At 40.0% G+C, this 27,777-nt stretch overlaps 1 protein-coding gene across 3 annotated transcripts in view; it reads right to left on the bottom strand.

Annotated features, from left to right (window-relative positions):
• Positions 1–1,503: 1,503 nt before the first annotated feature.
• Positions 1,504–27,777, bottom strand: part of THSD4 (thrombospondin type 1 domain containing 4) — a 684,213-nt gene continuing 657,939 nt past the window's right edge. For all 3 annotated transcript variants that reach the window (XM_075857920.1, XM_075857921.1, XM_075857922.1), the window contains 5 exons: positions 24,080–24,253; positions 22,671–22,844; positions 7,903–8,082; positions 6,308–6,452; positions 1,504–2,956 (listed from right to left, as the gene is read on the bottom strand). In XM_075857920.1, coding sequence (XP_075714035.1) covers positions 2,814–2,956; positions 6,308–6,452; positions 7,903–8,082; positions 22,671–22,844; positions 24,080–24,253 — 816 coding nt within the window. In that variant the 3' untranslated portion in view covers positions 1,504–2,813. The remainder of the gene's footprint in view (positions 2,957–6,307; positions 6,453–7,902; positions 8,083–22,670; positions 22,845–24,079; positions 24,254–27,777) is intronic.

Raw genomic sequence — 27,777 nt, 5'->3', positions numbered from 1 at the left:
CAGATTGTGTCACAGTAAAAAGTATTTTGCACGTTCAAAGTGGTAGTTATGTTGTGTAAATCAAATAGTTAAAATCCCCCAAAATAACATTTTAATTTAAGGCTGTAATGCAACAAGACAAGAAAAACACTTTCGCAAAGCACTAAGTTATTATGTTGAGTCAAAGGAAGGCTTAGCTGAGACATTAAAAACTTAGATAAGACAATCTCCATCAGAAAAACCTGTGACCTACATATGACCTATAGCAAGAAGTGGCTCTCGCTCTAATATTATGCCACAAGGCAGGAAGGGGTTAAGAAGAGAATGAAATCTGCGGCTCCGCAGCTGTAAAGAAAATTAAAACTCTGAGCAGGTCCTGAAGGTCTGCAGTTGTCAAAGCATTCCGGGAGTAATAGTTCCCTATTAGGGTATGTGCACACGATAACTGCATTTACGTCTTGAAATTACTGTTTTCAGGAGAAAACCGCTCCTGTATTTCAGACGTAATTGCTCGTACTCGCGTTTGGCGAGGCGTCCATTACGGACGTAATTTGGAGCTGTTCTTCATTGGATTCAATGAAAAACGGCTCCAATTACGTCCCAAGAAGTGTCCTGCACTTCTTTAACGAGGCTGTTATTTTACGCGCTGTCTTTTGACAGCGGCGCGTAAAATTTACAGGTCGTTGGCACAGTACATCATAAGACCCATTGAAATGAATTGGCAGATGTTTGCCGACGTATTGGAGCCGTGTTTTCAGGCGTAATTCGAGGCGTAAAACCCCTCCATTACGCCTGAAAATAGGTCGTGTGAACCCAGCCTTAGAATGAGGAGGAGAGGATGACAATCAATTGAATTGTAAAACGGTTTGTGTATTACAATAGTAAATACCTATATTTTTTCTTGGCAGTATCCGCCTGCTGCCTGGGTGGGACCTTTACTTTCTCCTCGGCACCCTTAGCTCTGTCACTGTTAGGGCAAAACTGAACTCTATCGAATATGCTGCTTCTCTGATCATCTGTGACCGCCTGTGGACACGTTAAGGAGGGGCCCATGAAAGTAGAAGACAGGCCAGCCGCTGCTCCACTACACGCAACACGCAACTCTCAAGATGTCATCTTAATTCACTAACAATGGCAAGATGACATCTTGTCACTTGCCACAGTTAGCAAATTAAGATGTCTCTTGGTGTGCCGCTCTGGGCAGCGCCTGTGGGCTACAAGGAGCAGGAGACCACCTAGAGATTTACTGGCTCCCCGATGGACTGCCACCGCCCCCTGCTCCCCCGCTATCTATACCTCTGCTCCCATATGAAACTCTTTAACAATGTGTGGAACCCCAAAACAGCCTGAGAGATCAAGATGCACTCCATGTCTGTGAAAACATAGCTGTAAGAAAAAATCTCTAGTTGTTCTTGTCAAAATCATCATACAAACAAATATTATTTTTCATTTGAGTTAGTCAATACAACTGGTCTTTAATGAAATCATCCATAGACTTTGAGTTTCATTTTTTATATTGGACTAAGTTCTGCATTAATAAGATTACAGGTCCAGGAGCATAATTAAAGTGTTGTAAAAAATAAAAAAAAGTGTCTCCTCTTTTTTCAGAAACAGTGCCACTCGTGTGCATGGGCTGTGTCTGGTATTGCAGTATTTACTTAAATAGGGCTAAATATCAATATCAAACGCAACCCATGGACAGATGTGGCGCTGTTTCTGAATAAAAAAATACTTCTTTATTCTGATCTCATACAACCTCTTTAATTTTTGTCAAAAAGAACTGTCATCATTTCAATATAAAGGGCAAACATTTCAAGATAAATACAAAAAAATTGTATGCACATATAGTTTTCATGCGAGAAGTAAACACGTTAATGAAATTTTAGTAGATTGTAATTTCAGACCTGACAAATATAGTTAACCACAGTAAAAATTGTAGTTATAGTTTTCATGAAGGCTGTTCAAAAGCTACAAGTCACTGGTAATATTGTCTAACATTAGTTCATATACTACAGGACGTCAGTGTGATGAGACTTGGCCTGCAATTCATAATGCTTTTCATCCCTCCTAAAATAAGGGATCCTTATTGCAAGTTTGAAAACAAATATCGAAGGAACAGGGTACTGCTTGTTTTTCAGGACCTGTATATACAGTGCACATGTATAGGGACGGCAACTGGACAGATGTGAGATTTTTCTAAAGAAATGTAAGTTTGGTAGATATATTTTCTACTGTAGGTTCATACAATAGTTACAATGCACTTAAATGAGCAGCTTCCTCGAATACAAACTTTGACCCCCGATTTGTTCTTGACAAATTATAAAACATTTACCATAACCCAACATCATTATACCACACCATATTCTATCATACTAACAGGAGCCACAAGACTGCAGCATTTCCATTTTATATATAAAATCATTATTTACAAGATTTTTAATCCAACATCCCAATCTAATTAAACTACAACAATTTCTTGATTATTTACAGAACACAAAATACCCACAATTAATCCAAGTAAAAAAATAGATGCCAAATCTGTGCCTCTTTATTTGGCTCTTCTAATTGGTGAAGAATGGGTATTGTATTCCTCCAACAGTGTGCACAAAGTCAAGTTTAAAATAGTGTGAAAAATTCTCAGCTCATATTATTAAAAAAGAAGTCAAACATTCCTATAACAATTGTGGCAATTTAAAGAGCTATGTCGCTGGTAATGAAGTCCCATGTGGCATAAAATGAGAAGTTTGTACTGTATAACCAGAGGCAAGGAAGTCAGATCAATAATTGTCACTGTTTTGCTGCTGCCTCGTCTTGGATAAAAGATTCAGTAGTTGTTATCTTCGTCCTAGGAATCCTGATTGCCTACTGGCGGCTTTCACACAGGAAGCACAACAAGCCGTTTTATAATAGGTGTATACACAAAGCCTGGCCTGTACCACCACATTGCAGTTGTAGTATTTATCTTTGCATTGCTCATCTGTTGGAAAAGAAAAGAAGAAAATCTTAGAGGCAATAGTTTTAGGCGACACAACAGTTTTTATTGTATCTTTATTGACATGTAGACCTTTTTTTTAAAAGTAAACTTTATAGTGGTTTGAGGTGCGACTTCTCAGCCTTTTTTCACTGGGGCTTAACCGGCCGGAACCTGGTTAAGCCTGGGCCTCTCCATCGGTCGTGATTCAAGGCAAAAGTTTCAAAAATTACAACAATCTATCTTAAAATTTGTCTCCTGAACTCCGTAGAACATTAAAATGAACACAAAAAGAGTCAGATAAACCAGAGATTGGTTCAACCATAGAAAGGCCTGAGCAAAATATAATTCTGTCTGTCAAATCAGACTCTGCCTCACCAACAACTAGGAGGGGGCGCCTCACCAGTAAGTACTGGTTTAGGCATGATGAGTGCAATGCCACTTTCACAAGCTTATTGGCTATGTCAGAAGGGCACATTTTAATACCAAACAAATGTATCCAAATATATACTGTGATGGACCCATAGTTAAGCTTCAATGCTATTCAATTATGCAAAAAAAGGTATATAGACTTCTTTTTTTTTTTTTTTTTTTTCAGTGAAACACAAATTCCATACAGTTACATATTATTTTTTTTTATTTTTTTGCACTTGTTTCTGGTACATACCGTTTGCATATTAAGCAGTGGCGTAACTACCGCTGTAGCAGCCGTAGCGGCTGCTACGGGGCCCGCGGCATGAGGGGGCCCGTGTCGCCCGCTGGCACGGGCTCCCACCATGGCCGGAGGCTCCGCTAGCAGCCGCTATGGCTGCTACAGCGCGACGCCACTGAACACTACGGCAGAGCAGGGAGGCATCTCCCCTCTCTGCCATTAAACAAAAGACATGTAGCCCCTATCCACAGGATAGGGGATACATGTGTGATCACTTGCATTGATAGGGAGAACGGGGGACTGAAAGTCCCCTGAAGTTCTCCATCACAAACCTCTGACTTCCGGGGTCTGTGTCGGCAGCTCCGTAGAAATGAATGGAGCGCCGGTCGCACTTGTGCGCATGCGTGACCAGCGCTCCTTTCATTTTTATTGAGCTGCGCAAACGCCAGAAGTCAAAGGTTAGTCATGGAGAACTTCAGGGGACTTTCGGTCCCCCGTTCTCCCTATCGCTGCCAGCGATCACACATGTATCCCCTATCCTGTGGATAGGGGATACATGTCTTTTGTAGGACACACTGTAGGTCTGATTTTTTTGGGGGGTTGGGGCTGCATGGCGTTACATACAGGGGGGGCTGTATGGTGTTACCTACAGGGGGGCTGTATAGCGTTACCTACAGGGGGGGCTGTATGGCGTTACCTACAGGGGGGCTGTATAGCGTTACCTACAGGGGGGCTGTATAGCGTTACCTACAGGGGGGGCTGTATAGCGTTACCTACAGGGGGGGCTGTATGGCGTTACCTACAGGGGGCTGTATGGCGTTACCTACAGGGGGGACTCTGTATGGCGTTATCTACAGGGGGGACCCTGTATGGCGTTATCTACAGGGGGGACTCTGTATGGCGTTCTCTACAGAGAGGGCTGTATGGCGTTATCTACAGGGGGGCTGTATAGCGTTATCTACAGGGGGGACTCTGTATGGCGTTCTCTACAGAGAGGGCTGTATGGCGTTATCTACAGAGGGGGCTGTATGGCGTTATTTACAGGGGGCTGTATGCCGTTATCTACAGAGGGGGCTGTATGGCATTATCTACAGGGGGGGCTGTATAGTGTTATCTACAGGGGGGACTCTGTATGGCGTTATCTACAGGGAGGACTCTGTATGGCGTTCTCTACAGAGGGGGCTGTATGGCGTTATCTACAGAGGGGGCTGTATGGCATTATCTACATGGGGGGCTGTATGGCATTATCTACAGAGGGGGCTGTATGGTGTTATCTACAGGGGGGGCTGTAAAAAAGGCACTATTTACAAGGGTCGGTTGTGTGACAGCTGAGGGGGGGCCCCAGTCAAAAGTTTGCTATGGGGCCCAGTCTTTCCTAGTTACGCCCCTGATATTAAGCATACATTTTTTAATTGAAAAAAACAAAACATATGCCTCACCCGTACGACAAAATGAGGCTTTGTTCCCATTCTGTTTTCCATCACACGTTCTGGTATTTTTGGCAGCAATAATAACTTAGCCTGCAGCAGTATTCTTGCCATCAAAAATACTAGACTCCCATGGAAATGTGATGGAATACATTATAAGTCAGTGGGATTCATTGTGATCCATTTTTAAGGTTGGATCCTTCATTTCTGCCATGGCTCCATTATAAAAAAGAAGCCAAGACGTAAGTGTGAACAGAGCCTAAGAAGTGGCAAACCACAATTGTACATGGTATGCTTAACAGAAAAATATAAAATATTGAATTATGATGTCAGGCCATAGATATTTTACAGTGATATGTACAATAATAAACTATGGGTCCTTTTACACAGGCCAATATTAACTGTAAAAACGAGTGCCGATCAATGAGGCAGCTCGTTGATCGGTGAACGTTTCCTTCTTTCACAAGGAGCTAGTATGGGGACGAGCACGTTACTACGATCACTCGTCCCCATGCACTTGCATCATGTCGGCAGCATGTCTCCCTGTTTACACAGGGAGATGTGTTGTCGACAATGATATTTATTGATGCATAAACTACACGATCAGCTGATAAATGACTCATTATAAATTATTTTTCTATTCGCGTTTGAATTCTATTCATAACCATGCTACTCTATTAACCTCAGGGGAGGACTAATAAAGGAGCAAGAGAACAGCCTAGGGTACGGCACTGTAGGGCTGTCTTCTTACGTCTGAAATGACCGAGTTGTTTTCAGGCGAAAACAGCTCTTGAATTTCAGACGTTTTTGCAAGTACTCGCGTTTTTCGCGGTGTCCATTACGGACATAATTGGAGCTGTTTTTCAATGGAGTCAATGAAAAACGGCTCCAAAAACGTCCAAAGAAGTGACATGCACATCTTTGACGAAGGCGTCTTTATACGCGCCGTCTTTTGACAGCGACGCATAACATTACACCTCGTCTGAACAGAACATCGTAAAACCCATTGCAAGCAATGGGCAGATGTTTGCAGGCGTAATGGAGCCGTCTTTTCAGGCATAATTCGAGGCGTAAAACGCCCGAATTACGTCTGAAAATAGGCCGTGTGAACATACCCTAATTGTGTAGCATGCCATTGACAAAAGCCTGTCATTTGAAAAACATACTTACATAAAAATTGTATTGCCGTTTAAAGTAGCTGGAATTTTTATTTTAAATTACTTTCATTAGTGTTTAACTCATATCCTAAAAATGAAAATATGATAGTGATATAATTACCTATTTCTGGAATGCATTCTTGAGTGTTGCATGTTTCAGTGTCCTCTGGTTTAAGGTCCGCTTCACATTTATCACTGTGTGACATGTCATCCGCCAAGCACCGAACTTCACGAACCCGAAAACCTCCTTCACAAGACTTAGAGCACTAAATATTAGAGGATCAGAAATTTATTTCAAATTATATAAATTATATTTCCATAGCTTAAGAAGCCTAAGAAACACTGGGGAAGGGAGGTAAATATGTTATATGGTAAAATACATTTCTAAATACCGTACTGACCATATTCAGACCGTATCAGGCATAATGTTTATAAGGAAACATACCAGAACACACTGGTAATATTTGGTTATATGGAGACTTTTTTTGTTACAGTCTGTCAAGTTATATAGAATTATACTAGAATGGTCGTAGTGGCTGTATGTTGTAACTGCTTTCAAACTGATGCATGCTGGGATTTTTGTTACATTGAGAATGATTGTTCACAGGAGTTGTGCCCGCAGCATCATCAGTGGTATACAGCTGACATACCGCTGAAACAGCCTGGATTGGAGATAAATCTGATCCCTAACCTTTAACCCCTTAGATACCATGGTCAATAGCAACATCAGACTGTAGATGGTTAGACAGAGATAGGGGGTTCCCTCTGGCCAGCCCACTATGCCAGAGGAAGGGGTTGCAATTGGAAGCGAGGTGTCTAACAAAGCCCCCCAGCCCAGCCATGGCTATATGCTTTAGAGACCCTGACAGTAACGCTAACAGTAATACCAACAGGCAAAATAAATTGCACAATATTAACATTGCAATGTATTATGTTTGTGAGCAGAAAAGTTTATAGATGCTTATGAGTTTGGAAAGGGATTTAAAAATACCAAACAACTGGACATCATTTATTCCACTGTCCAGAAGATCATCTTCAAGTGAAGAAGATCTTAAACCTTATTTTAGTCTGGTTTGCCCTTGTAAACTTGCAACATGACAATGACCCTAAACATACCATTTAACAAAGAATGGCTGAAAATTAGAGGGTTCTTAAATGGCCAAATCGAAGTCTAAGATGTTGTGTGGGGAACTGAAGCTGGCTGTGCATGCAAGTAATCCCTTAAATCGCTCAGCTGAGATACTCTCAATGGAGCAGAAAAAAAATCCTAAAATTTGTCGTCATGGACTGCAAAACAAATATGAGAAATATCTGCTGGGGTTGTTGACAAAAGGGGACAATACCGGATATTAGATGCTTAATTTGCCATATCTGTGAATTTTTTCTTTAATAAATTATTGCAGTCAATTTGTTTTTTGTTCAATTGTATCACCTTTATCTTTAAATACTATTTAAATGAGGATTGAATATTGATATTTCTACAAATGTTAAATTTTAAAAAAAAACTTTACATGAGGGTCCTTACTTTTTTGCATGACTGTACCGTATATGCATTTATGCTTGTACACCACCAGCGCAAAAATTAACGTTGTCTATAAAAAAAAATTGGATGAAATGAAAATAAAATGGTTCCTCCATCTCCAGTAACATTTTAAAAAATCCACTACTGTAGGTAGAAAAAATAATATATAAGCATGTGTGTTAATAAAAACCTACCGCACTCCAATCCGTAAAGAACCATTTAGCGCCACAGGATTTGAGGTGGCAGGACTGCTGATTAGGAGGTCGCTCCAGATATGAACAGTCTTGTGGCTTCACCACTGTGAAACCTTCAGGTGTTTTGCGGATGCAAATTACATCTCTCTGCTGGGTTCCGCTTCCACATTCAACAGAGCACTATGGAAGATATAGATATATAGTCAATTAAACAATACACTATGGAATTGGCAGCAGAAAGGGCAGTCTATGATATATTGAAATGGTTTACTAGTCCAGGATGGGTATCTAGTTTAAGAACAATGTCATCATGACATATGCAGAAATAATATCTTTGATAAAACATTTAAACAGAGATCCGCAAGTAATTTTGTGAAATGAGTATGCAATTGAAGGCCTATTTCCCACAGCATAATTGTAAATGTTAGTAAGACGGATGTTTTATAGGTGAAATTGCAAAAGTATGTAATCCGTATTGCATCAGTATTACAGATCGACAGTCAACTAGGCAGTCCGCTAGGGAGACAAGTGAACTACATAGGCTATGTTCATTTCTGGGCTAGCTGTTCTGTTCCGTCAGTGGATGGAAAATCGGAAGCACTAGAAGTGTTGCATGACGGAAACCAACGGTGCCCAAAAGTACCATCATGGTTTCCATAATTTTGCCGGACAAAATAACGCAGCTTGTCTCAGGCGCAGATCTGAACAGAGCCTAAGACAGCCCCTGTGGAAAAACGTTACGATACCGAAAACATACGAATGCAATATAAATCACATACGGGCCTAATACGGATGCATCTGTATTTTAATCACTGTCTATAGATTTCTATGGGCATTTTCCAGCCACAAAACGAATGAAAGTAGTGCATGCTGTGTTTTTTAAAACATATGCATATCTTATACGCCCATGTGAACAGCCTCATTGATTAACATTACAGACAGAAAAAACGGGGAATACTGATGAAAAATCCGTTAGTGCAAAAGCAGCCTTAGGGCTCCTTCACTCTACTGTTTTTTTCGGTCCATGCGCTGTCCTAGTCCACAATGGACTGCATGCAGATCCATCGTACTCAATGTCAGAATTCACACAAAGGTTTTTTTCACACGAAAACATGGCCCACGTGCAAAACAAAATCACAATATGCTTTATCCGGGTACAGTATGCAGTGGAGACTTGCCCATTGAAGTCAATGGGGTGCAAAAAAAAAAATACAGACCGCATACGGATACCATACATATGTATTTGTATTTCACAGATCTGTTGCTAAGTGACGCTGATACATTCGAATTGTTAACAACAGGAAGTTCTGCCCGGCCTCTTGCTATATATCTATTTTGGTCCAATCCCAGCAATAAGAAGCACTGTGTTACAGTTTGTATGCCATGTCAATGCCTCTTATAGCCCTCTCCACATTAAAAGCCTTCCTAAGGGCCAACTTAGGAAAGTATATTAAAGTATTAAAGTAGGGCTGTTTAAAAGAATGGCTATGCTACTTAGTTAGTCAACATGTGGCGGTGGAAAGGTCGAGCAGTTGAGTTTTAGGTTTTGGGATAGAAACAACATATACTGTGATATTATCAATTTCTGTTTTCGTCTGACAGACAATAAAATGCCTAAAACTGCTGACTTTTGTAGTCAATTTTGCTTCATCAAATCAATAAATAAATGTCTCCATTTTATCCAGACTCTCCACTTATTTATTTTTTTCATTGTCAGGGGTTTGAATAATTATTCTGTAGCATTTCCCAACAACATTTTGCATATGTCGCAAAGGATTCTAAGTGAATAGCCTAATTATAGTAAATTAGAAATTAACATTGCACATACTAATACTTGATTAAACAATTGAACCAGGAAATAAAAGCAATACACACACAGGAAAATGTCTTGCCAACACAAAGCCCTGTTTTACACGAGCGTATTTGCAAACCTTTGTAATACGGACGTGTTCTAGATGACATTGCATCAGTATGTCACCAGTATTGAATTATACGACAGCCCCTTTGATACACTGATACAGTACTGATGCAATACGGATCACATACAAATCAAATATTGATGCATCCGTATTTTAAAGCACTTTCCCTAGACGTCATAGGGCATTTGTTATTGGCAAAAACGGATACGAGTAGTTCATGCTCCATTTTTAAAATACACTTGTATTTTATACGCCTATGTGAATGGCCTTATATATTAATATAAGCTCCGTATTACAGACAGAAAAAAACACGCTTGTGTGAAAGCATTCAGTGAGATATTTTCCCTTCTTCAGAAAAAAAATGGTTGGTTAATTTCAAGGACATTTTACAAAATGCTGGAGGATCTGTTTGAGTACCGTTGCTTCTTTGAATCATCAGGATCAATCAGTGGGGGAGATTTCTTAAAACTAGTTCAAGGTAGAGGAATTGCTGCTAGCAATTCTTGCCAACTGTCTTTGAATATCCGGGAGACTGCCGGAAAAATGGGAGATCTTCATAAGTTGTCACCCCGGAGTTGTCTCCTGACTACAGCACCCTCTTTAAAGCCTTTACGACCACCCACTGTCTTTTGACAGCAGGCGGTTTGGGTCCCCAGTCTACAGCGATGTCTTTTTGCGTCACTTTAGAAAAGGCTGATGAGTGCTCCTGTGATCGCTCATCCTCTAACCCGGAACTGTAACTCACAGCTCCTGTACGTAGAGAAGTATTTAGAGTACAGCTGGGATCAGAAAAAAATTCCGAACACAGCTTTTTAACCCTTTGAATGCCGAGGTCCGTGACCGCGGCATGATCAAAGCGGACTCTCCTCTTCGATCGCATCACCAGAAACTATGTGTCGCCCTAACAGAAGCCTCTGTCAAAATGACATTGTCATGTACTAGTATAAAGGAGTATGCTAATACATTATAACTGTAAAATAAAATTGGAAATAAAGTTATACCTTCATGGAATAAAACAAATAATGTAACAAACAAAAAAAGGGGTGTGTCTGCAAGTCAGGTATGAGATCTGGATTTATTTTGGCCATAGATTCTCATTTTTGTCTACTGGGGCCTTACCAGCCAGAATATGGTGATCCCTGGACCTCACCATTGGTCGTAGTCCATGGCAAAAATGTTACAAATTTGTCTCCTGAGCCTAGTAGAACATTAATACACTGTGTTCCAAATTATTATGCACATTGGATTTAAGTGTCATAAACATTTAAGTATTAGTTTTTCAATTAAACTCATGGATGGTATTGTGTCTTAGGGCTCTTTGGATCATTGTAATCAATCTCAGACACCTGTGATAATTAGTTTGCCAGGTGTGCCCAATGAAAGGAAACTACTTAAGAAGGACGTTCCAAATTATTAAGCAGGCCACAGGTTTCAAGCAATATAGGAAAGAAAAAGGATCTCTCTGCTGCCGAAAAGCTTGAAATAGGGCAATACCTTGGACAAGGTATGAAAACATTGGATATTTCAAGAAAACTTAAGCTTGATCATCGTACTGTGAAAAGATTTGTGGCTGATTCAGAGCACAGACGGGTTTGTTCAGATAAAGGCATAATGAGGAAGTTTTCTGCCAGACAAATTAATAGGATTAGGAGAGCAGCTGCTAAAATGCCATTGCAAAGCAGCAAACAGGTATTTGAAGCCGCTGGTGCCTCTGGAGTCCCGCAAACCTCAAGGTGTAGGATCCTCCAGAGGTTTGCAAGTGTGCATAAAGCTATTATTCGGCCACCCCTAAACAATGCTCACAAGCAGAAACGGTTGCAGTGGGCTCAGAAATACATGAAGACTAATTTTCAAACCGTGTTGTTTACTGAGGAGTGCCGTGCAACCCTGGATGGTCCAGATGATTGGAGTAGTGGATGGTTGGTGAATGGCCACCATGTCCCAATAAGGCTGCGACATTAGCAAGGAGGTGGCGGAGTCATGTTTTGTGCTGGAATCATGGGGAGAGAGCTGGTAGGCCCCTTTAGGGTCCCTGACGGTGTGAAAATGACCTCTGAAAAGTGCGTAGAGTTTATGACTGACCACTTTCTTCTGTGGTACAAAAAGAAGAACCGTGCCTTCCGTAGCATAATCATCTTCATGCATGACAATCCACCATCTCATGCTGCAAAGAATACCTCTGTGTAATTGGCTGCTATGGGCATAAAAGGAGAGAAACTCATGGTGTGGCCCCCATGTTCCCCTAACCTCAACCCTATTGAGAACCTTTGGAGCATCCTCAAGCAAAATATCTGAGGGTGGGAGGCAGTTCACAAAAAAACAGAAGCTCTGGGAGGTTATTCTGACATCCTGCAAAGATATTCAAGCAGAAACTGTCCAAATACTCACAAATTCAATGGATGCAAGAATTGTGAAGATAATATCAAAGAAGGGGTCCTATGTTAACATGTAACTTTGCCTGTTAAGTTTTTTTGGATTGAAAGAGCTTTTGATTTCTGTAAATATGACCTCCTGAAGCTGCAAATTCAACAAATTACCATTTTAGTTCTCTTTATAACCTTTAAAAAATTTTGATCTCTGTTGTGCATAAAAATTTGAAGCAGTGCATTTTGAGTTTTTTACTTCTAAAAAAAAAATCTGTTATCATTAGAAGATTTGTTCAATAAAACTCGCATTATACTCCAACGGTTGATGGCTTGAAGATTATACTGACTGTAATTTGCATCGACTATTTAGGAAAATCAGCAAAAAATAACATTTGCATAATAATTCGGAACGCGGTGTAGTAGCGCAAGAGGAGTCAGTTACTGTATGTTGCTAAACCAGAGATTGGTGCAACTATAGAAAGCCATGTGCAGCATATAATTACTTCTGCCTCTCGACCTGCACCTCACCAACAATTAGAGGGCAGCTCATTAATGAGGACTGCCTCACAGTTTGAAAAGGACTGATTTAGTGCGTCCGGGGTCTGTATTTTGGGGGTTTGGTCTGGGGGTCAGTATTTATTAGGGGGTCGGTATTTAGGAGGTCTGTTCTCTATTTAGGGGAGTTGTTCTGGGTTCTGTTTTTAGGTGGTCTGGATCTATGGTCGTTATTTTTTCAATGAGTCTCATCTGGGGTCTGTATTTGTATAGTTGGTCTGATCTGGTGTCTGTATTAGTTTAGTGGGTTTGGTCTGGTGTCTGTATTTAATTTGGGGTGTGAGGAAGAGAGGTCATATGCACTATTGGTGATTCATATAAAGTAGATTAGGGGCATGTCCTATATAAATGGGCAGGGCATACAATAAAAAGTTTTGCGCTGTGCTTCATATCACGCTTTCAGAATCTCCCTGATAATAATAATCTTTATTTATATAGCTCCAACATATTCCGTAGCACTTTACAAATCAGAGGAAACATGTACAGACAATACCAGACATTACATAGTGACAAAACTAATTAACAATTCAAGTTGGCATGTCTGCGAATAGCACCCAATCAGATTACAGCTCTTAATTTTCAGAGGCCCCTTTAAAAATTCATTGGAAGATTTATTAGAAATCTGGCTAGTAAAATATTTGGACATAAAGTGCAAAAATATATAAATATAAAAATAAAGGGATCCTTTAATTCAAGTCAGCAAAGTATGGAATGTTAATTTGGCATCTGTTGGGTTTTTACAAGCTCATATTTTACCTACGCACATCATAGAGTTTCATAGGACATATAATGTAATGGATTTGATAATGGAAGACCTTAGAGTGCAATAAAATTTCATTAATATTTCATGGTATAAACAAAGACAAACATATTCAAACCTCAACACAAGCAGCAGTTATTTTATATCATTTCAATTATCTTAATAGTCTTTTAAGATCAACGGGACTAAATGCAAATGATTTGATTGATGTGTACTAAGTGCAATGAAGCCTGAATAGTCACTTTTATTACTGAAGAAGAATTTTTTTAGTAGAAGAATTTTTGTAATATGGAAAGAAAAGGGTTAACATACTTTCTATTAAATTGGCTTTACAGTATGCTAGCAGGGCCTGAAGTGAGTGATTTCAATTCATGTGCAGAGCTGTAGAATATGATAGTACTATAACGGTATAAAGATAAATATATGTAGCACCAGTCAAATTTTTGGAAACACCTACTCACAGAAGCGGCTTTCTTTATTTGTCCTTTTTACACATTTTAGAATAATAATAGTCATTGAAATATGAAGTAATACAAATGGAACTAAAAGGTAATGTATTATATGTTAGATTCTTAAAGTAGCCACAGCGCCACATTTTCTCAACCAACTTCATGGAGGTAGCCACCAGCTTTTCCAACAGTCTTGAAGGATCTCCCGTGGATGCTAAATACTTCTCGGCTGCTTTGCCTTGACTCTCCAGTACAACTCATCCTAAACAATCTCTATCGGGGACTGTGGAGGCCTGGTCATCTGACACAGCACTCCATCGCTCTGCTTTTTTGTCAAGTAGCTCCTACACAGTCAGGAGGTGTGTTTTAGGCAACTGTCCTGTTTAAAAACAAACGATGGCTCAACAAAGATCAAACCAGATGAAATCTGATGTTGCTGCAGAATGATGTGATAGTCCTGCTGGTTAAATGTATCTTCAATTTCAGACAAATCACCAACAGTGTAACCGGCAAAGTGTCCCCACACCATCACACCATTCAGACAACATCCGTTTACCTTCTAACAAAGGCACGCAGTTAGAGACAAAATTCTCAAATTTGGACTCATCAGGCAGATGAAGACAGATTTCCACTGGTCTGTTGTCCACCACCTGTGTTTCTTGGTCAATGTAAATCTCTTTTTCTTATTTTTCTCCATCAGTAGGGATTTTCTTGCAGCAGTTTTTATCATGGAGGCCTGATTCACATAGTCCCCTCTGAACAAATGATGCTGAGATTTTCAAACCCTTTAGATTAGAGTCAAATAGACTCAAATGCGAATGGATCTTAATTTATGATGTCTGAGGCTGGTGACTAAAATATACTTGTTCTGTGCAGTAGAGGAAGATCTTGGTCTGCATTACTTGTGGAGATCATAATTAGAACCTGTTTCTTCATAACAACTAATGTTTTTTGCCGCTGCACTTGAAGAAGTTTTAAAAGTTCTTTCTATTTTCCATACTGACTAATTTGTATTTATTAGAGTAATGATGGCTTGTCTTTTTTCCCAAATAGAGCTTTTTAAGACCCCCCCTTGTTGACACTTCTAATTGGCATTAGGCAGGAATTAGGAAAGACATTTCAAAAGTTAACAGTAAAAGGCACACACATTAAACGATGACTGAATAATTGAGATTCAACATTTTTTCCCTCTCATTTTCACTAAAGCAGGGGTGCAGTGGAGTCAGGTGAGCGAGAGGGCACCACCCTGTCACTTTCTTGGCTGCCAGGGTGCGCCAGGGCACTCTAAAAAGGTAGCTCCTGGCGCCCAGCAGGGTCGCTTTTATCATTGGGCGAAAGGTGCACACGCACCAGGCTTCTGGCTGCGGCACCATTTGCAACTGTGTCTACGTCCTCTGGATGCGAATACAGTTCAAGACTGTGGTGGAGCAAGAAGCCATCAGAGCCCTCTTTCCTGCTCCCCCATTCACTCTTGTAGGTAACAGGCCTAACACATCGTGCCACCTATGCCAGGATGCTGATAGCACTGGTGAGGAAGAATAGTTCCACAAATAGGCTCCTAACACTCAGTAGGGAGCATTGAGAGCCAGACACAATGAAAGCAGCTCTGACTGAAGGCATCTGACCAGGGAGAATGGCTGCAGGGTCTCAGTATCCTGGAGAAGATGGACCCTCTACGCCAGGGGGGCAAACATAGCTACTTCAGGAGAGGAGAGAGCAGGCCGAAGGAGTGCACCGGCACTTCTTCATCACGTCCCATAGCAGAGCTTAGGGCCTGTTCACATCAGTGTTCTTTCCGTTGAGGGGTTCCATCAGGGGTTTCTTTTGGGGGAAACCCTCAATGGAAAGGCAAACGGAAACCTTAGCTTCCGTTTTCATCACCATTGATCTCAATGGTAACGGAAACATTGCTAATGGTTTTCGTTTGTCACTGTTGTGACAGGGTTCTTTTGTTTTGATGGAATCAATAGCGCAGTTAGCAAATTTTCCGTCACCATTAAGGTCAATGGTGACGCAAACAGAAGCTAAGGTTTTTGTTTGCCTTTCCGTTGAGGGGTTCCCCCGATGGAAACCTCTGATGGAACCCCTCAATGGAAAGTCATCGCTGATGTGAACACACTAGCGCTCTGCTCCGGGGCTCCTGCTCTGAGGAAGCCCCTTACATCACTGTTCATATATGGACAGTGATGTCAGGAGCAAAGCTGGAGTCCCAGTCAGAGTGCTAGAAGCAAATCTGCTCCGGGTCTCCAGCTGGAGAAGCTCCTGACATCACTTTCTTTATATCGACAGTGATGTCAGGAGCAGAGCTGGAGTGCCAGTCAGAGTGATAGAAGCGACTCTGCTACGGGACTCTGGCTGGGAAAGCTCCTGACATCACTGTCTATATATGGACAGTGATGTTAGGAGCAGAGATGGAGTCCCAGGCAGAGTGCTAGTAGCACTCGGCCCGGGACTCCGGTTCTAGGTTGGCCCCTGACATCACTGTCCATATATGGACAGTGATGTCAGGAGCAGGTCTGGAGTCCCAGGAAAAGTGCTATTAGCGCTCTGCATGGGACTCCGGCACTAGCGTTGCCCCTGATTGTCTATGGACAGTGACGTCAGGGGCTCCTCCAGCAGAGGAATTCCTGGCCTAAGCGTCTGCAACGCTCTAGCTGGGGATTCCACTCCTAGAGGGAGCCACAATGAAGCTATCTACAGGGAGGTGTGTGTGTGTGTGTGTCACTATCTATAGGGGGTATGTGTGTGTGTCACTATCTATAGGAGGTATGTGTGTGAGGCACTATCTACAGAGGGCACTGCGGCATTATCTACAGAGGGCACTGTGGCATTATCTATCTAAAAATACACTTGCTCCTGAAGGCACAAAATAGGCCGGTCCTTAAAAGAAACATATAGATAAACTTCCTGTTAATACATAAGGAAATGTAAATTGTGTACCATGCATATGCTAAAGAACTGCTCAGAATGATACTTTAATACCTGTAGATATTAATTTATTTTTTGAAGCAGGACCAGAGTTCATGCGGGCACAGGAAGTCATAATGCTATTGAAGTAGCAGCAGAACCTACAGTGCTTGGATCTATAAAGTATTTATAATATCAGCAGTACAAGAATAACAGCTTGCACTGTATTTTTTGTTTTTAGAATACTACACAACAGCAAATGGGTCTTCACATTGAATACATTATTTATGAGCTCTCAGAGGCAACCTAGGAGACCAAGACTAAGAAACTAAGTAACAACCTTTCTTTTTAACTGCCGCTTCCATAGTTAACCACAGTTATAAATAAGAACAAGGCAGGAATAAGGTTTTATTAAAAAAGCATCTGTCATCAAAATGCTGTTTTTGTACAAATTATTTTGTGCTAATACAATATTGATATTTTGCACTATGTGGTGGTTATTTTCTTCTAAAATAACTTACACCATAAATAAATGAATACAGTTCAGAATTTCATCTGAGTTTATTAGGATCTGTGCAGACGGCCGTGGTACTTGAGATCAGAATGTTCCATGAGAACAGAAAAGTCGTTCCCAAAGCTTTCTGGATTTCTCAGGACGGGATCCACTAAACTCTTGTTTGGGTCACTAGTACTATAAAGTCTCATGGCTGCATCCATGTCAACTATATTAACTTGTTACAGGGTCATAGATGGTGGGGCTAGCATGACATGGACCCTTGGGTGATGAGTGCCTGTGCGCCATCAAGCCACTCTGCCTTGACCAGGATATTTAAATACGGGGCTAAAGCAACAAAGTGAACCTTTGCCCCGGGTAAAGATATGACTCTGGCTTGTTACATGTTTGCGGGTTCCTTTTATATTACAGTACTAAAGCAAAATGCTGAACTTCTGCCAGCTCTGTCATAGATTATATATCATTGAAAACTCTGTATGTTATAATTTACCAAGCAAAAGAAGTGGTGGTTTATAACTTTACAACAGGCGTAGATTAGAACCCAACAAGTACATAGACGCAATGTTGAAAGGCAACAAGCATAGAAGAGCCTCCTGCTACCGTTGTTATTTTGCTCAGCTGAGTGAAACATTAAGCTGTACAAGAAAGAAAGCGTAAATGACCTATAGAGAGCTCCGGTCCAAAGATACAATAGAATAGATCAGTATAACATATTGCAAGCTCTCTCATTCTTGTGCCAAATGGATATAGTAATGAAAGTCTTAATTAACAGGCACTTTTGAGCCAACTCAGTGGAATGTTGGCTTTAAGAACTGCATTTTCTAAGGTCAAGCCACAGTCCTACCAAGAAGACATAGTGTACCTTTCATGACTGATTCTATGCTTATGCACTTCTACCACTGGAAGAAGCATATTTTATACAGGAATAAAAGAACCTTAAAGTAGAAACAAAGATTTCGCTTTATCTTAACAAGGTCGCCTTAGGGAAGCTGAGATATAGCCAAACTGCGTATTCTTCATGTGTCACCTAAATACTCCTAGTACCCTAAGCAAAATAAGCTAATGTTAACGGTTTTTCTTTTGTTTTGCTCCTTATTAAAACAAAGTCACAGCAGAGTTGGCTTCAAATTTTGTAAGGTAATATATTTTCCACAGCATTTGTACTTCTTAACAATGTAACCCTATTTTCTCCCGTGTTCTAAACATGGGCTTATAAAACTCCTTGACAGCTTTGAAGAATATTGTATAAAACAGTTGAGACTATTCAACACCTTAAAAGGAGAAAACCCTTATAAATCTTTACATTGTAGTTAGTCTCTTGGACAACTATTTAGACTACATGCCCTGCACTTCACCGTCTTGATATGAAAATAAACACAACTATGTTAATAGATTATTGAAAAAAAGAAAGAGTAACTTGACCTGTTACGGCTGCAAATAAAAATATTAGCAGTGAACAGAATATACCCGTATGCAGCAAAGATACCCAAAAAAGAGACTAAACAGAACTGTACAACCAATAAAGTTAGCACTAGTTTACAATGATCAAAGGTAAATAGTTTCTAGTGGTAGCCATCCCATATAGTTTCCAGGCAATTTTGGTTCAAGAATAGCACATAAAAAAATAAAACCATAAGTACAGTAATCCGAGAACACATCCTTTATTTCTTGTATTAAGATAGGTGACGGCAAAAGAAGAATTGCAACACAGACAAAATGTCACCTGCCGGTCCGCTTTTCAAAGGCAACGTCAGGGGCGTAACTAGAAAGTGTTCCTCCCTGAGCATTTACCAGATCCATGTAAAAGTTAGTGTGAGGGCAGCCGAGTCAATGTAAAAAACACAACTTCAGGGAAAGTAGAACTCCCAACATGGCCTGATGATTAATCATCATCAGACTACAATGAGAGTTGTAGTTTCACAGAACAGGTATCAGATCTCTTGTGAAACTATAACTCCAGTATTACCTAACAGATCATCGTAGCAAGGGGTCAAGGGAACCACTCAGCCACATAGTAGAAAATGCAGGATGGGGGCATGTAAGGCATCAAATACCAGACTAGACCGCAAAATGAATTCAGGAACCAGACCCCTAAATTAACTCAGAACCCAGACACGACCCCAAATTTTTTTTAGCCCCCAGACCAGACCAAAAATAAAAATTCAGACACCAGCTTAGTACAAAAATATAAACTTACACCACAGACCAGACCAAAAAAACCTCAGACCTCAGACCAAAGCCCTCTATTTACTTACCATTCCAGGGTTCACCTCCGGGCGCCTCCACACACAAGGCAGAGCATTCACTACTTTTATCAATTTTGCGAATAGAAGACCCATTGCAGTCTAAGGACAGTATTTAAAATACGGATTAATCTATAAGTAATTTGTATTGCATTAGTATATAATCAGTATTGCATGTGTATTTCAAAAGGGCTGTCTCATGTAATTCAATCTTCTCCCCTAGTAGACAGAGACTCAGTTTTAAGGATCTGTAATATTGATGCAATACTGATCACGTACTGATGAAATTTGATCCATAATATATCTGTATTGTTGATCCGCATTATGCAAGTTTACATACATGCTTGTGTGAAACCGGCCTTAGGCCAGTATTTGTAAGCCAAAACCAGGATTGGGTCCAAATCTTTCTGTTTATTTTCCAGTCTTGGTTTTGGCTTATAAATACTTTTGGAAAATACTAACCTAAAAATTGCCATGCCATTTTTATTTATTTATTTTTATTTACATTTCATAGTGAGAAAGACACTTGCCTCTAAATTGTAGTGTTTTTTTTAACCCCTTACCACTTACCAGTTTGTTTTTTCTCCTTTTTTTTTTTTTTTTACAGTCGATTTAGCTGTATGAGGGCCTGTTTTTTATGGACAAGTTGTCGTTTTTCACGCCACCATTTCATGTACTATATAACGTACTTGGAAACTGGAAAATAAAATTCTTTGTGGGGTGAAATGGGAAAAAAACTGTGATTCCTCCATTGTTTTTTGGGTTTCGTTTTTACGATGTTCACCGTATTGTAAAAGCAATATGTTCACTTTATACTGCGGGTCAATACGATTACTGCAATACCAAATGTATATTTTTTTTGTGTTTTACTGCTTTTAGAAAGAAAAAGCTAATTGTTGTAAAATAAAATTTGTTTTGAAACTTTTTTATTTTTACGTCGATTGAGTGGTATGAAGACTCTTGTTGCAGGACGAGCTGTAGTTTAATTGTTATCATTTTAGGATACATACAACCTTTTGATCACTTTCAATTCAACTTTTTTGTTGGAGACGAGGTAACCAAAAAAAGCAATTCTGGCTCTTTTTTTTTTTTTTACGACGTTCACCGTGTGAGTTAAATAATCTTGTATTGTAACCTTTATTTAACAATTTTTTAACTTTTTGTTCTTAGTCCCCCTAGGGTTCCTGAACTAGCGATCATTGGATCATTTGCACAATATACCCCAATACTTATGTATTGCAGTATATAGTGTTTTTTACAGGCTCATATTAAGGGCTTAATAGGAGAAGAACAATGGCATACCTAGGGTTCTTCATTGTGCCCCCAGGCTGCTATTACAACCATCGGCACCCTGCGATCAGGTTGTAAGGAGGCTGATGGGCTGACGGAGGCGGCCGCTATGGACCAAGACATCTAAGTCGTTAAACGGCCAGGATCTGACTTATCTCGGATCCCGGGGCGTTGCATTGAAGTGTTGGTTGTAACATACAGGTGACAGCCACTGAGTATACTTCCCCTTCCCTGCTGTGACCCTAATTAATCTCTCCCCTCTCTTTTTGTTAATGGTTCTTACATTGAGACATTTCAGGTCAGCTGTGCTTTTCTGGAAATTCTAGACCCTACACGAGAGCTGGAATCCGTGTTCTGATTGCAGTTGAAGCTTCAGCAGGAAATTACGCCCATTATAAATAGAAGTGATTTCAGGGGGATTCTTGATCGTCCCAGTGTCTGGAAGCAGCAGCGCCCCACCCTCCCTCCCTATATTGTCACGGAAACATATTAGTGGGGTTTAGTCACCCAGTTCCTACTTGGCGGACGTGGTTTAGGAGTTTGGCTGGTCAACTGATTTTATAATTTATTATTAGTTACAGTTCATTTGATTGATAATAAAATTGATATTTATACATTGCCAAACTCTCATTGCCAGTTACCCATGATAAACAGTACGGCCTATTTCAACCAATATTATGTTGTCATAGTGTTTATCATCTCTGTTTGTTTTGTGTGAGTTTAGTGTGGAGACTCTGGTTCCGTGTAATGATGTAGAAACTAAAGCGCATCTTTGGTGTATATATCGGGAAAAGCACACAGCATATATGCCAAATGTATCCATAGGGCACTATTCACACGATGGAGGCCAAAAGAGTGTTCTTTGGCCTACATCTGGCTGGTGTATGTTGGTACATCTTTTTTTCGCTGCATAGAAAAACATAGTCAACTACTGTTTTCTATACAGAGGCATCCTGCAAGAAAATGTATACCACGCGATATATATATATATATATATATATATATATTTTTTTTTATTTTTTATAACATGGGAGCCTATGGTTAACGTATGCAACTGTATGTCTGTACATTGGGATATGTCAGAGCCTTCCGTCAAAGGTATACATCGGGCAACACTCCTGGCCTATACGTCTAATGGGAGGCTCAGAGGTGATGTGAACAGAGCCTAAAAAAGCACAGCAGAACTCACTGTGTGAAGCGGTCCACCTCCATATTCAGATTTCATTATCATTTCCAATACCTTTAATAGTAGCAAACACCCAATATATTTTTGTCTGACATTTAAGTCAGCCTTAAAATAGCTTGCAAGTCATTTACCCTAGTTTGATGACTGACCTTTTAGGGCCATTTTCAAAGCCATCCATTTAGGCCATTATGTATTTTATTATTGTGTTAAAAAGGAAATACAATTAAATTATAAAACAGCTAAGTATTGTACCACCATGCCACCCATTATATATGTATCTTCTGTAATGTAATATAAGTGGTAAGTATATAAGCTTTGTTCTGACTTCATTTCTATAATATTGTTAACATTAGATTATTATTATTATTATTATTATTATTATTATTATTATTATTATTATTATTGTACAAGAAACATATGAACATATTTTAGGTAAATTCTATATAATTACTTGCAATATTGTACAGAGAATTGGGTCCTGCTTTTCACTTGAAAGTGTAAATATTTAGCCAGCTATACAAGTCCTTTCTTTATTTCCAGTCATTCAGAAATTCAGCTGTGTGTAGTAAAGAGATTTACCTGACTCCAGGCTCCAGTAAACCACTCAACCTTGCCTTCACAAGGACCGTTATCACAGGTTGTCGTGTCTGGCGGTTTATTATTTCCACATCCTTCTAATGGTAAACTGCTGATGTGATTGGACATGCAAACCACTGACCGTGTCCGCACTCCCTCCCCGCACTCGGCTGAGCACTGGAACAGAAGATGGAAGCAATTATTCCGACCACCAGTATTTGCTTATGGAGCGCAATGCAGCATATGCTGTTTACCAAGAGCTGACATTAATACCGATGAGGTAGACTAAAAAAGTCATTTAAAATGTGGAATGGTCACAATAAGCATGTAAAATATATCTGAGGGATGCATTATTTGCATTTCATATCTGCAAGTATAAAAGCAGCGCTGAACTGAATAGAACATTATCTAGTGTAAACTAGAGAAAAGTATCAGCTGTAAATTCTCCTGGAGATATAAAAGCAAATATTTTGTTGAGTTTCCATTTGTAATAGTAATTCTATGTAATGGTCTGAAACTGTAAATTTGCCTTCTGAGAAAAGCATTGCATTACAATTGTGGGCATCCAAACAGTCTACAGAAATATTTCCGACTAACTAGGTCTATAAGCGCTGCATGTAGCTGGAGTCAAACTGCACTGAAAAGTATGTGGCTTAGATAATATGGACCACATTGTCATGTATATACAAACTTGTAATGGAACACCAACTTTACCTTTAAAATAAACACCCCAATTTACTATACAATTACAATGATTTTAAGTAAAAAAAAGCATATGTTATCATTAATGTTCTGAAACAATTATTCATATGCATCACTGCACTGTATATACTTTTCACACAGTATTTTAAGAGATACACTCTTTTATGCAGCTTTCCTACCAGCCTATCAACAAACACCAGGTTGTTCTACAAAAGTTTACAATCTGTGTCCAATTCACAATCTATTGGCTGTCATCATAATCCTGTAGACTGATGATGAGTGTCAAGGGTATCATTGTAGTACTTTTAAAAAACGTTTGACATGTCATAGTGACATGTCAGACGTTTTGGTAGGTGGGGGTCTGAGCGCTGAGACCCCCACCAATCGCTAAAACGAAGTAGCAGAAGCGCTCGGGTGATTGCTGTGCCGCTTAGTTTCTGATCGGTCTTTCTTGGAAATCCCAGTGAGCGGTTTACAGGTTCAGAAGAAAGTCTATGAATCCATACACCGCTTGCTCGGCATTACGAGGAAAGTCGATCAGAAACAAAGTGGCACAGTGATCACCCAAGCGCTTCTGCCTCTTTGTTTTAGCGATCAGTAGGCGTCTCAGTGCTCGGACCCCCACCGATACAAACTTCTGACATATCATTATGACATGTCAAAAGTTTTTTTTAAAGTTTAGCTACCCTTTAATACAGCTTATATCTTACCCTGTCACTCCATTCTGTAAGGAACCAACTCTTGGCACACGGACCCATATCACAGTTCTCAATGTCATTTGGCCGCAGTTTCATATTGCACTCTTCATCATCAACCACATCTCCTATGTTACTGACACATTTGACATCACGTGTCTTCTGCCCAACACCACATGGCATGGAACACTGTCAATAAAGAAAATGAAAGTAACGATTAAAAAGATTAAATTCAGAAGCAATGTCAGCAGCCCTGTTGAAATAATTTAATTAAATGAACAAGATAGAAATTTGGGACCTTGGTACAATAGCTGGTTATTAGTTACAGTGGATTTAGTTGTATCCATACAACAATTATTTTTTTATTAACTGCTTGCAATGTTTCTGACATACCCCTGATCTAGCCTTCCCATAATTTAATGTAAGAAAAGTGCTTAAACTATGAACAGAAAAAACTGCAACAATCAAACAAAAATGTAACATTCACAGAAATGCAAAAGAACCTTGTAATTTGCGCAAAGCAATTGCCGATAATGACTTGTATTCAATTTATTTGATGCTGAGTTATAACTGTATGGCAAGACTAAAGAACCACCATAATATAAAATAACCTGAATGTGGCTAAAAGACAGTAATTCTAACTTCTCCTTATAAACATGCTTTTTCTAGGCAAAAAGAAAATGTCTACAGCTGAAAATCTTGTTCTAAGCTTAAGAATGAGGCCAAGTGGTTTATGGCAACCAAACATGTTTGGCTTAATGTCAGAGCCAAACAATATTTAATTCCAAGGGCCTATTACTGTGCCATTTATTAAACACAAAAGGCACAAGAGTACTGTTTGCAGCAGAAAATAATTAGTGAATCTTGTGTGTTTCTGATGTTAGTCCATGCTGTGAATTCAGACTGGATTTTATTATCACGATGAATCTGGATGATGATCACTGGAATTTAAAGAGTAACGGTCAGTACATAAAGCTGTGGGTGGGCTCTTCCTGGTATGTAGCGGGAGAGCTGTGCTGTGTACTCTGACCAATCAGATGTCTCCCTTGCTCCGCCTCCCCTTTCACAGCATGAGTGCCGTATCCTCTCTCTGCTGCCTTCTCTATTCTCTTCGTTGTATCTCCAGTACTGTGTCACTGAAGACATAGTGGCTAAGGAGATTTCCAAATATTCACATAGAGACTGCAGTGAGGGAAAATTGGACTACAGGCTACTAGTAGTGAGGAAGATGCACTTTCCCCCATTATAAGTTTTTATATATTTTTAGGTACTACTGATTAATGCAAAAAAAAAAAAAAAAAATGACAACAGGTAAGCTTTAAGTTTAAAGCAGATCTGTCAGATTTTTATGTTGCCCTGTCTAAAAGCAGCATAAAGTGGGCACAGACACGCAAGGGAGAACTTAGATCTTACATTTTCAAGCGCACCGAGCGCTGCAGGCCTGCAGTCGAATGATATGCGTAACATTCACACTCCCTCCGCCCTCCAACTGCTGATTGACACATTTCTCTGTATGCTCAGTAATAGGGAGAACGGTGCCAATCAGAAGCTTGTGGATGGGGGGGGATGCACACCATGCAAATCATTGGACTCAAGTGCTGCAGCGCCGACCACACGCACCAAATATAAGTGTGATTTTCCTCCTAATATTCCATTTTCTTCCCACACTCCTAAAACATACTGATAAGTTAATTGGATTCCTATGAATTTTTCCCTAGTGTGCATGAGTATGTTTGACAAAGAGGATTGGCATTGTGAGCAGAGAAACTGGTGTAAGTGATGACAATATCTGTACAGAGCTGCAAAATATGTTGCCGCTATATATATATATATATATATATATATATGCTTTTATAAGCAACAGAATTAAATAATAAATTGGTCCGGTGTCAACCCTCTCTCTTCTTGCTATCATCAATTTTTTTCCTGCACACAGAATTTACTACTACACAATTCTTATGTCTGCAAGAAATACCACACTGCAGTCATTATGCAAGTCCAAAAACAGGCGCCTATTAACTTCTTAAGGCTTCTTTCAAATGCTTTTCAAGAGCTTGTGACTTTATCCAAAATGGGAAAAAATTCAAAAGTGTTACCACTAAGGTCGAGTATGACATTCAAGACTTTGTGAACTGCAAAACAGCAGGGGTGGTCTACTTAATAACATGTCCATGCCCACTGAATTATGTGGGCAAAACTGTGCGGCAGTTTCGGCGCCGGATTAGAGAACATGTTGGAGATGTTATAAATTTTAGAGATACTCCCATATCCAAACATGTACATGCAAAACATCAAGGCAGGGCAGAATGTTTAAAATTTCAGGCGATTGAACTGGTACGTCCTCCAAAACGGGGAGGGGACTGGGACAACCTCATTCTGCGCAAAGAGGCCCAATGGATTTACAGACTGGCGTGTGTACAGCCTGAAGGTTTAAATGAGCAAACAAATTATACCTGTTTTATTTAAATATACAATCTATTTGAATATATATTATCATTTTGGTTTTCTAGGTAGGTGTATGGCCGTCAATTCTGGTCCTAGTGCAGCTACTTGGTGTATGCCAGTAAAGGTTAACAGGCATGGTTGTTCTTTTCAGGAGAAGTGTTTTAAATTCCAAAGTGTGGTAGACATTAATATCGCTTATTTATCCATACAACATGTATTTACAAGGAAGGTGCTTTATCTATGGCAGTCTAGTTGCGGTTTTGAACTGATCCGCAATATCTACCCTATCTGTTATTGTTATACTCTATCCTCGATGAGAATGAGCTTATGTGCAGCAAGGAGATGCACCTCCAGCCTCCCACTGCGCCTGCGCGTTCGGTTTGATGTTGTCGATGTTGCTTCCGGGTATGTCAGCTGACGGCCGGGAGTCACATGGTCAGGCGTCAGGAATGAGGTGGGCTAGTGTGATTGGCTGGTTTGTAGTGCGCTGCTGAGACCAGGGGGAGGAGTATTTGGTTATATCAACTCTGAGTCCCGTAGTGAAGCATGCCGCTGACATCTATGCGCGCACGCTTCCGTGTTGTACAGCAGAATATCTGCTGGTGAAGAAATATCGCTCGCATCCTAGCCAGAGTGACCAAGCTACAGACCCCTGATGATAAGTATTGAAATGCGTAGGGTCAGGTTAAGTGAGGGATCTTAGCGTAGGGAACAGTGGCATTGTTGTGTACCTAAGCATCAGGAGATTTAGGTGCGGTTATGGCAGGCTCCGGTGTGTTTTAGGGTCTAATCCACTGTTACACCAATGTTGAAACGCTGATTCCATATTGGTATCTTTGAAGTATACCCAGTCAGAGAGGGTTCACAAACGAATCAGGACTTGGAGTATTTGTTTAATACGTTTTTTATGCACACGGTGGGGCTTTTCACAGTGGTGATTGTACCCCTGTTTTTAGAGAGTTATGAAATAAAAGTTATACGTTTTACTCATATATCACTTCAGTGAATTTTCAAATGCTTTTCAAGAGAAAGACTAGTAGGAACTCCCAAATAATTACTGTCCCAACTTGCTGATCAAGCCACCTCAACCAAGCACATAAGATAAGGAAAAGGCACGTATAGACTATGTTGGGCCCTTCTGAAAACCTCCTTTTCAGGGCTCACTTGTAGAGAGACTGGGGTAACTTCTTAGAGCTTAATGAAGTCAAACGGAATAATAAACCATCATATAAATAATTAAACTAATACGTTTTTTCCTTTTTGTATAA

The sequence above is a fragment of the Rhinoderma darwinii genome, chromosome 3 (genome assembly GCF_050947455.1).
Source record: "Rhinoderma darwinii isolate aRhiDar2 chromosome 3, aRhiDar2.hap1, whole genome shotgun sequence".
NCBI classification, from domain to species: domain Eukaryota; kingdom Metazoa; phylum Chordata; class Amphibia; order Anura; family Rhinodermatidae; genus Rhinoderma; species Rhinoderma darwinii.
Note: the sequence above shows the minus strand (reverse complement) of the source record. Positions and strands in the feature narration are given on the sequence as shown.